Here is an 11,445-nt window from a genome sequence, read left to right as displayed (position 1 = left end):
GACCAAAAAAATCGCGCCAAAGTCGCTCAAAAATCAAGATCATGTTGACTGTTTTCTTCGATTATCGTGGTGTTGTGCATTATGAATTCCTTCCAACCGGTCAATCAGTCAGCAAGGAATATTATTTGAACGTTATGCGTCGTTTGCGTAACGCTATCCGCCTAAAAAGGCCGGAATTGTGGAAAGACAATTCTTGATTTTTATGCCCTCGTAATTCGTGATCATTTCGCCAAAAACTCAACCCATATCGTGCCGCAACCACCGTATTCACCTGATCCGGCGCCGTGCGACTTCTGGCTGTTCACCAAGCTCAAAAGACCTCCGGGGACACCGTTTTTATACGATAGAGGAGATTCAAGCCGCAGCGAAGACGGAACTGAAGGCCATCCCGGAAAGTGACTACAACCAGTGTTTCGAAGATTGGAAAATCCGTTGGCATAAGTGCATTGCATCGGGAGGGGATTACTTTGAAGGGGATGAAATTGATTTGGAAGAATAAATAAAGAATTTTCAAAATAAATACAATGTCACCTTATTTTTTGGGCACAGTACTTGTATATGTACATGTATATACATACATACATGAATGATATTTTGTATTTGTGAAGAGTTCGGTGCAACCGAAATTAAAGTTTTTTCTTGTTTTTCTTTTTCTAAATGGGTGAAATAATTAAATAAAACGCACAATCCATCATAAACAAATCAACTCAATTAATATATTTTTTATTAAATATTTCACCGGTTCTTACAGTAAGCAGCCGCCGTAATCACTTTCCAAATCACTTGTGCTTTTATTAGTTTTAAATTTCAGCAGTCAAAACTTATTTCACTCACGTCTCCTCACAACACTCCACATTCTCAACTGAACTGACATGGTAGATTGCAATTTTATCAAAACGCTCCAAATATACAATTGCATAAGCACATGTCTAGGTACATATTAATCAATGTATTCTCCATGTGTGCGAGCATGTATGTATGTATGTACTATATAAGTAGTAAATGTTTGTTTGTATGTAGAATATAACAACACTTAATTTATTTTTTATACAATACAACAATAATAACTTAATCACCGATTTACATACATATATTTCGTCAAATCCGTTCGGCTTCTTTAAAATAGATAGTAAGTAAATATGTATGTGTGCACATACATACATATGTATGTATGTACTAAGTGAGATTATTAATTAACGCATTAACGCATCGCCTATCATTACATTACTTCTTATTAAGTACAATACCAACTAATTACATTACAAATACATACACAAAATGAATGCAATAAATTCACATCGAAAATATCAAATATTTATTATTATTTTTTATGGTATTTCTCCAGTTTGTATATTGTATATCGGCTTAACGGTAAATTCAACTCCTCTGTTGCTGCTGAAAACCGCCATTTGTACATAATATGTATGTATATACAAATGTATGTAGCTCAAAGTACATACATATGTGCACTCTTATATACATATGTATGTATGTGTGTGCATAGATATATTGTTGCTCACTGTTGTTGGTGTAAGTACTCCATATAATGCTTTAAGTTGTACGTGTATTGAGAGTTTGGAAGCTCAAGCAGCTCTTCTTGAGGCTCATGCCAATACCGTTAGCAGTGCAAGTGAAAGCGGACACAAAAGTTCAGATATGTACGTGCAAGCACTGAGGTTCTCAAAGCAAATGAAGAGAGGCCCGAGTTAGCAGGTAAGTATGCTTTAGAAAAAAGTCTAGATAGAGATTTGTATAGATGTACATATGTACATAAAGTGAAGTGAAGTGAAAAATAAGAAAATAGCTTTTTTTTGTGGAGTGAGATTTTCGATTTCGAATACAAAATGCGCAAAAACATGAGTACAAATATGTAGAAGTACTTCGAAACTGCTTTTGAACTTTGCCACACACGAAAATCCTTAAGTAAGTGATTTTACCGTTAAAAATTACAAATTTACATACATGCGTACTTAATTAATACAATTTTCAATACAATTGTACATAATTATTTGCTTATGATTTATTTATTTTTTTTTTGCAAGTCTTTGCTCGTTTAAATTTGCATTTTGGTTTTAATTTCTTAATGTAAAGTCTTAAAAGTTCCAATAAAATGATGATATCAAATGTATGCTTCATAGAAAATTAGAAAACAACCGTTTATTTTTCTGTTAGAAACTTTAAATATTTTCAATTATTTTCAAATATTTTCTTTTGCCCGGCTATGGCTTCAATTTACAACTGTTTGTATGTATTTGTATATTTATATATTCATCTTGGTTCCGGTAAAATATCAATGCAATAAATGTTATTTAAAATTTAACGGTTTGTTTAATATGGTTGTTTTATTTGTTGTTGTTTAGCTTGTTTGATTAAGATTCAGCAGCAAAGGTATTTGTTTAAACATTTATGCATTTAACTCGTTAAGTTTACATTGATTTACGAATGTGTTTTTTAATTGTTTAGATTAATTTTTAATTCAATATTCCGTTAATGTCAACCAACTTCAATATATTAAGTATATTAATGTTTTATTCTAAATTCCTTACTTTTTTCTATACATATAAATTGTCTGTCCATATACTTATGTATGAATGTATGTATGTATGTTTGTTTTAGTAGTTCTGAAGATACGTGAGATGGTCGTATGTATGTACACGAGTGCACACAAAAATGACGGGAATAACGGGTGTTTCAACATAACAGGAAACCCAACTGAACCACAACATCTGCCAGGTTACTGAACAGAAAAAAACTTAATATTACAATAATTTAAATGTTTCTTTTTTTTAACTTGGAGAGAATGTTTACCTCTTGTTGAAGGAAACTTGCCGCAAAACCCCAATCTGAAGACTTAACCGAAGAATTCGACAGGAACCTAATTTCTCTGAAACAGTTATTTATGTGCTGAGAAAGGTTTCAAATACTTTATACTTTAAGCGAAAGCATCATTTTTGAAGAAGAATAGTCTGATCTACGTATATAATTTGATTGACCCCTATTTGACTTCCACCTCGACAATACTTGATCATTGCGTCATGCCACTACAAAATCACAACAATAATAGATGTGCAATTATTTATAAATAATTCTCAACAAATCGGTCGCAGACACTCTTTTGAGTTTAAGGTTACATGGAAAATTTTATAAAGCTTAAGTGGCGTGATGCATCACCTATTGCTGATCATTATGAAAGGACAATTTCGACAATCTTCAAAAATACCCTCGGTGTTATAACAAACAACTTTTCGGGAAACCCGATATCGGTACCGCTTCCTGCCGACAAAAAGCTAGAGAAAGCAGAGTTCAGTGCCAACAAGTATAATAAAAGATATACATATGTATACTACAATATACATATTATCTAAGTGAACTGGGTGTCGTAGCGGTGGATCTTCAACTTGTATGGTTGGCCGATCAAAATCATTGGGCGCTTTCGGAACTGCTAAGAATCTAAAAGCAACTAAATGGATGATTGTGGTCTAATTATCGGCAAGAGTACAAAGCCTCCGTTATTATGTTGAATTCTAAGGAACAAGCATAACATAAGTGTTAAACATAGAAACATAACATAACAGTTAGCGAAAGGCATTTCTGGTGAGTGTTGTAAATTTTCTAGTTTCTTGTAAGTGGAAGACTTGCAACACAAACTTTTGCGATTGTCCAGTTACTGAAGTGCCTTAGTATTATCCCGTATATTTAAGTATTTGTTTTTACAAGTTATTAAAAACAATTGTACACGACAATACAACTAAAATATGTGAACTCCCACAACAAAATACAAATTAATTACTAAATGCAAATCTGAACAAACAACAAAAAAGATTAAATAATTATTTTAGAACACTATAAGTGAAACCCAGCATTTAATAGAGAATGCTTAAGTGTTTGTGTGTGTGCATGTACAGACAAACGTGAAGTTCAAAGTATCCCATTGGCACAGAATTTATGAAACTTTTCGCAGATTCTTTTATTATATTTCTCCGAGCACCGCAACAGGCGTCAATTAAGCTAAATGAATATGTATTGTATAAAGTTAAATTTACAGTTAGTAAAAATGTTGCACCGACCCTTAACCTTTATAAAAAGTGGTTCGGTTTTCAGTTCCAAAAGCTGCGGAAAATTGCGGCCCCCTTAAGAGTTCAGTTAATTAGTGGAAAAAATGGGTTTGGGTTTCAAATCGCGATCCTTCACTGGTTACAGGCAAAGAGGCGACCTTTAAACATTTAGACTTGCGGCTAACACTTATCAGTTTAGTTTTTTAAAAGAAAATTCAACTACTTTTGATTTTTGCTTTCGAAATCTCATGTATCTCACACCACTCCCAGCTTAGTCAAGCTTGCTTTGCAATGTCTCACTGAATCACACATGTGAGTTTCGAAACTTCAGTTCCTTAACACTCCTTATATATGCTATACATAACATTTCCCTGGAAAACTTAATTTTGTAAGAGTTCTGTTTTTACAGTTTTATTAACTTTAACTTTGTAGCTTCAATGATGATAATCTTCAATATAATTTATATAATTATTTAATATTTTATTTTAAACAATTACCAGTATAATTTGTTAATAGTTTCAGCTTAGTTAATGTTTATTGTAAATAGTGCTTAAATAGTAGATTTATTTAATTATTGTTCAATCGGTTCAAATACACATACTTATAAGTATTTCCGGGACTCTGCCGTTGCGCCCATTAAATATAATTTTCTAGGTATGTATGTTTGTTCTCAATCAATTTGTTTGTAAGTAGTATTTATACAGTTATTATGTACTATATAGTATATATGTACATATATATTTTATACATTCTGCTACGTTTTTAAGTTGCTTAATATACAAAAAAGATTGTTTTTGTTTCTCTTTTTGTTTTTGTTTTTTAAATCAGGAAAATAGTTTCTCGCTCTAGCGCCACAAGTTGGAGCTGTCCGAGCTGATTTGTCTAAATCCAATACATACAAATATGCGTATGTATGTATGCGCCGCCATTGAACATTTTGTTTAGATACATATATATGTACATAAATTAGTGTATGCCTGTATATACATATACATATGTATATTGTTTGAAATTTGATAATTTACAATTGTTATAGCAAAGGAAACACATTTTGGCACATTATTCAGTTTCAGTTCAATAAAATTTATTATTTCCGTTTTTTCGTGTTTTATTTGCCTTTTTTGCATGTACACACGTGTGCGCAAGTATTTAACGGTTCTTCCATATAAAAGTGTGTGCGGTAATTTAGTCTATAAATGTAATTAAAATATGTGTGTGTATGTATGCAAGTAATATGTAAATATATTTATATGTATAGGAATATTGTTCTTAACCTTATTTGTAAGTAAGTATGTATGTATGTATTGCAGCTATGTACGAGTATGTTGTAAACAGCTGTTTAGAATGGAGCAAAGAGGTTTCGATTTTAGGCAAATTCTCAAATCTTGTGAATAAACACTTCACAATCACCATTTGCCTGTATACATATATACATGCACATACATATACATATATAAAAATGTAAATAGGTATGAAGGTACACACGATTTCAAATATTGTTTGGTTTTCCTAATGATAAAAGCGTTTTGCACGATCTCTTTTCGAATTGTTGTGTTTGAATTCGGCACACGTGACGAAAGTGCCGCCAATGATAGACGCCAAGGTAAGTTTCTCAGCAACTATAATCTGCCAATCTCACATTTTCCATTTTCGCACATTCGCGCACTTTTCCCGCCAAAAAAGGTAAAAAATTTAAACTCTCTCACAAAATCTCTATCTCGAAATCGCAAATTATAAATTGTCCATTCACATTACCCAACAACTTCGTCGATTTGTGTGTTTATTTGTGTGTTTGTTTTGGGGGTTGTGTTTATCCTTGTGTAGTGAACGGTCGGCTCCTGCGAAGCTTGTTACGCAATATAAAATCGCACCTGTTTCGTGAGAATCGCTCGTCGCTGCAACGTCGCATTTTAGATGCTCGTGCTGGTGTGTCGATTGATTCCACGCTTTCGCCGGTATCCGCCCGGACTACGCTGCCACCACTAGTTGTTGTTTTTCCACCGTGAAAGCAATTCCTTCCAACGGTTCTTGCGTCGCCTACTTCAAATTTGCCATATCAGTAAATGATTGGTGCTGTCTTCGCGGCCGGCGATTTCACTTAACGAATTTGCACCCGAATTGCGGAAGTCCTCGTAGCCATCACCGCCGGATATCACTAGTATGGTACTCGATTCCGCTTTCGGTTTCATATGCTTCGCGGAACTGTAAGCAGATTTGTATAAGCATAGTAGAAGATAGTTAAATGCCAAAGCGCATACCTATGACTCCTGTATTCATTGCTGCTCACAGCGCTGTCGTTATCGCGTCCCGTGGACCCTGTACTGCTGCCGCTGCCTTCTGCACTGAGACCACTCGTCTCTACGAATGTCAGGAAACGCACATGACCGGTGTGGCCGTGTGGAATGCCAGTGGGCACCACAGTTTGTACTCCCTTCTCGAAGCCTTGCGCTGGTATGGTGAGCAACACGCCCGCACTGGTGCCAATCCAAATGAGATCGCGGCAGGACAACAGCGAGGTGACACGCAAACAGGCGGCCTTGTGCTGGCGTATAATCTCATCACAATTCGAGAGCATTTTATTCACAGCTGGCGCTAAGTTAACTTCGGCTATTAACTGATGGCTGAAATGTCAGAATTTATTATTTATTAAATTTTCCAGCAAAAATAATTCTAATTATTGAAAACAAGTTTCTATATTTGAGCTAAAGGTATTAAATGGTCCTAAAATGCTACAGTGATGAGCCGGACTTAATCGCAACCTGAAAGGCTCAGTAGAAGACATCTGATGAACTAGGTGGCGACCACCCCGATACGACATAAAGTGGACTGAAGTAAACTAAATCGTTAATGCTTATATATTATATTTATAAATGACAACTGCAGGTCTTCATATGTATCCATATTATACGCGTATTATAGATACATACAGGCAGTGTAAGAGGTTGTAATCGTTTTAAAGGAAGTAGATTTCTTGTCAAATTCAATCAACATAGATGAACGATAACTGATTCCAACGACCTTCTCATTATAGTCTCGACAATTTCTTTCAATAAACATTATTAGTAATTTAAGAAAGAAGTTGCTGAAGGACTTGAAGAATACGGTGGATTTGTTAGAATTCCAAGCTCTATTCGTCACAAGCTTACCATTTTGTGTTCGCTGATTTTTGACACGAAGAATGCGGTCGATTACATGTCGCGCGGTCCCCACTTTGCACATAGGCCAAATTTTTCTTGAACGATGCGAGCACCATGTATTTTATATATCTTTAAGGTGCTGCTCATCTGTCTTTATCAAACAAATTTTCGGTCATTCAAAATCATTTTCTGAGTTTTTTTAGGTTTTCCCGTCATGTCATTTGGTGGCTGCCTATCTCAAAACCCGCACAGTACTAATCAAGTCACCAGTAGTGCCTCACTTCTTTTTTATCAATTTTGTCAAAAAACCAAAACATTCATTTCTCAAAATGTTATTTCTAAAATGTATACTCGATTCTTTTGAAGACTACAACTGCGAAATTTGAGAAAATGTTAGCACAAATCCGGTAATTGATAATCGGTTGAAGAGCCTACTCAGAAAGATTTGAGATTGGTGCAACAGGGTTTTCAAAGGCAATAGAGTTGACATACTCGAATAACGAGGAATGGAATAATAATGGAAAACTTATAGTAAAAAAACATTACTTTTAACGCAAGAGGTATTTGCGACATAGAGTAAAATGGCGACACTTTAAATTTCATATCAGAAGCAGTATGAATTTCTAACTCCAAAAATCGACTTGAAAACTTCTAATAAACCAAAAGTATATTTACTAAATATATTCCGTTATGTATATATAAGTATATTCATTAACAATTAAATATAACCTCAAATATTTACCTCATGGAATGAAAACACTTGATATGTGCCGAATTTTGTATCGAAATCCACACGTAATTATTCGACACCGTCATGTTGGTAATAGGTTTCGAATCAGATGAGATTTGTATTTGGTTTACCACCTGAAAGTATAAATTGCAACACATTTTCGATTAACTAATATTATAGAAGAAGTTCAGAACCGATACTCACCAACAAAGTCTCTGTATCTAAAACCTTTATGATGCCTTGTATGGAGCACCATAGTTTTCCATGCACATTCAGCAACTTCGTAACGGGACTTGTTACAGTACCGATTGAAAGACAGTGCGACGAACTGGTATTCCAGACAACTGCAAATACAAATTGTAAATTAATCCAGATATAGGATCTAGATAATAATATTCAACAAAGAACATCGAACTCAAACTAGTCTGTACTGAAGATATATGGTAGTTATAAGTTGTTAGGTTAGAATTTGTATGTCCAGCAAATGCAAAAGTAACTCACCACCATCACGCAAGTAAACACAAATGTCACCATTAGCTAGGGAGACAAAAACCCTATTGTCTAGGTACCTAAAAAAAATAAGAACAATTACAAATGAGTTCAGAACCCTCGAGCTACTTCGACCTACAATATGGAATACACAGCCGACTGATGTTCGATCTTTATGCGGTTCTTCTTGATGCGTATATTATCGGTGCTATTGTAGACATGAATGCAACCGTCTTCAGTGCCGATCCACATTGTTGATAAATTGCCTTCTCCTTCATCCGGATTCGAGTCCTACAAACATTCAAAGAGAATTCCACATGAGCAACTAGTCGCTTTACAATAGAGCATTCATGGTGGCTTACTTGATGTGAGTGGTGCGATGGCGTGCCACTGCTGCTGCTACCCGGCAATGTCATAGAGGCGATTGTCTGTGTTGACGGCGCCGGACTTGGTACGCGTTCAATTGTGCCGCTGTCAGTGTTGACGGTGCCGCCAACAGAGCCGCTGGCGTTCGCTAGAGCTGTGTCGGTTTCGTCATCGCTGGAGCTGAGATTCAAATCCAGTTGGTTGTCACCGCTAGCGTCACCATTTGCACTGTCCTTACCAGCGCAGGTGCCAATGGGGTTCACCACGCCAGCTGTCGGTGCCGACGGCGTTTTTTTCTTCTCCGGTGTACCAATCATTGTGGGCGGCTGGAAGTTCGGAGAAATGCTTTTGCGATAATCGCGCAATTGTTGTGTGTAACTGTGCTGCGGTGTGGTGCTGGCGCTGCGTGGGAGCGTTTGTTGTGCCTGTTGTTGCAGCTGCGTTCCACTGCCTGTGGAATTTCTATTGCTCGAATTGTAGGCGGGTACGGAGGCTACACAAAGAATGCGCGCATTACAGACGCCATTGCAGCTAGTGACGTTCGGTTCCGGGTAGAGGGACATTATGCAGACTTGGCCCACATAGCCGTCACTGTTGCACACCCACACGTCTCGCTTTTCGCTGAGCGTTGCTGCGGCACAAGTGAACTGTAAACCAGCGCGGGTTTTACGTATCGGTATGGACATCAGAAACTCTGGAATGGGATGTCGCTCGAGAGTGGCAGCTATGAAAAGTAAAAAAACACACATTAAATAAAATTTAGAAATGAATGGCATAACACTAAGCTTACCCAACTTCTGTTTAGCTTCATTGAAGGTCTCCTCCCACTGTGTGCGTTTCTCAGCTTTGCTGAAGACGATCGAGAGTTTCTGACTTCCATTCCTAGAGAGAAATGTAGGTGTTAAAATGTATTCACTGTAAGTGTTTGTTGGTAGCTTACGGTGAGTTAACCAGCAGATCCAGCATATTCAATTGTGTGTCATTGGTCTGACGCTCCGATAGCTGACGCTGTACATCTCGCAGTAATTCACGTATGACATCCTCCAGATACTGATGTGGATACTTGAGTGATGCAGTGACATCGGCGATTTGTTGTAACTTATTACAGTCTTCGGCTAAATTTTCGATTTCGTTCATTATGCGCTTCACATTTTCATCTTTCGCTATTAGTTAAGGGAGGAGTACGTATTAGTAATTTATTTAAAATCAAACTCAGTCAAATACTTACTCTTCACGATTTCTAAGCAATCCAGCGAGATCTTGGTAAGGAACTTATATTTGTTGGTATCCAGTGTTGAGGCCACGGTACCTGGGCAGGTAGAACTGTAAGAAACCAGACACATGTATGAGATGTGACTTTACACGCTGAAATCAAACTCACGGGTTGGGTTTTCGTATTGTGCCGCTGCGTTTCTTGATGCTCGTCAACACTAATAGATCATTAAAGAGAAAGAAGCCACGCTCTTTACGCGCCCCTTGACCCGATGGCATCGAAACCAAATCGAAAAGTAGAAACTGTCGATCGGATGTTATCAGATCTGTTATGCCCTCGATAACGCCCTCAAGTTCACGCAATGTCGCCTCGCGTTGACCATTTTCGAGAATTTCACGCTCTTTACAATTGATATGGACAAGTATATCGTGAACAAGCTTGAGCACATCCTGCAGATGTTTCTGGTCGGGATGATCGCGATCGGTGTGTTTTATGAGTCTTTGAAAGAGCATTTCGTAACTGCAAAAGAGAGCGAAAGAAGCAATCATATAGCAACTGCAATTAGTTATGGAATCAAGGGAGGGTTTACTTTGGAAATTTCTGCACCGGTTTGATGAGCAAATTGTCCAGGGTTAATTTGCCTTTATGCTCACGTGCAGTCATTTCTAGGAATTTCGCAAACGAGGGTCGCTGATGTTTCGTAGAGCGGATAGCATTCTTGGCACGATTACAGTTATTCACAAACGATGTATACACCTCCAAAACTTCCAACTTGGAAAACTGCGGAGATCAATGTAGCAAAGCGTTAAATTATTTTCTTGTAAAAAATTTCTCACAACTGCGTAAACGCAACTCACCGTTTCCAGAAAAGCATCGCCAACTTTTTGGTTTGCCTCCCAACCATCCCAACGCGATTTCAACTCAGCCAGGAATTTTTGGTGTATTTCCAGTATGTCGGGTACCATAAAGAATATCTCATCCACGGTGCGAGTATCGATCATGCCAGCATGTTCGGGAGACTTGAGTACCTTAAAATATTTTGAGACGATTGTTTGCAGTGACTCGACATAAGACTGTTCATTGCGTAAGATCTCCTGCACCACATGTGTACGTGTGTCCTGAAAACGAAAGGTTTGCCGAAAAATTAATGAATATTCATAACAATGCTCAGCTACAAACTATCTCCGGTTGCATAGACATCAAATAAAATATTTGGCATTTCACTTACACCGTCATAGTGCCCGTAATTCCAACGATTATTAATTTCGAGTTGTGCGCGGCGTTCGGAGTCATCCTCCGAATCCGAACAGGTGATGGATTGCATTTTCTTCAGCCGCTCGCACTTGTCGTTTTGATGTGCGACAATGACTTTGTTGATTCGATTCACGGCGGTAGTGATGGCTTGGTTGGCCATCACTGACATGGTTTGTGAAACACTGACATTATTACTACTAC

At 37.1% G+C, this 11,445-nt stretch overlaps 1 protein-coding gene across 1 annotated transcript in view; it reads right to left on the bottom strand.

The window, feature by feature from the left end:
• Window positions 1–687: 687 nt before the first annotated feature.
• Window positions 688–11,445, bottom strand: part of LOC126763199 (uncharacterized) — a 44,866-nt gene continuing 34,108 nt past the window's right edge. The window contains exons 6-18 of the mRNA XM_050480500.1: window positions 10,848–11,108; window positions 10,580–10,770; window positions 10,159–10,509; window positions 10,006–10,100; window positions 9,718–9,940; window positions 9,568–9,659; window positions 8,774–9,501; window positions 8,551–8,702; window positions 8,424–8,491; window positions 8,127–8,266; window positions 7,935–8,056; window positions 6,314–6,676; window positions 688–6,257 (exon numbers count right to left, since the gene is read on the bottom strand). Of these exons, the coding sequence (XP_050336457.1) occupies window positions 6,098–6,257; window positions 6,314–6,676; window positions 7,935–8,056; window positions 8,127–8,266; window positions 8,424–8,491; window positions 8,551–8,702; window positions 8,774–9,501; window positions 9,568–9,659; window positions 9,718–9,940; window positions 10,006–10,100; window positions 10,159–10,509; window positions 10,580–10,770; window positions 10,848–11,108 (2,946 nt within the window). The 3' untranslated portion in view covers window positions 688–6,097. The remainder of the gene's footprint in view (window positions 6,258–6,313; window positions 6,677–7,934; window positions 8,057–8,126; window positions 8,267–8,423; window positions 8,492–8,550; window positions 8,703–8,773; window positions 9,502–9,567; window positions 9,660–9,717; window positions 9,941–10,005; window positions 10,101–10,158; window positions 10,510–10,579; window positions 10,771–10,847; window positions 11,109–11,445) is intronic.

Source organism: Bactrocera neohumeralis, chromosome 2 (assembly GCF_024586455.1).
Source record: "Bactrocera neohumeralis isolate Rockhampton chromosome 2, APGP_CSIRO_Bneo_wtdbg2-racon-allhic-juicebox.fasta_v2, whole genome shotgun sequence".
In the NCBI taxonomy this organism is placed as follows: Eukaryota; Metazoa; Arthropoda; class Insecta; order Diptera; family Tephritidae; genus Bactrocera; species Bactrocera neohumeralis.
Note: the sequence above shows the minus strand (reverse complement) of the source record. Positions and strands in the feature narration are given on the sequence as shown.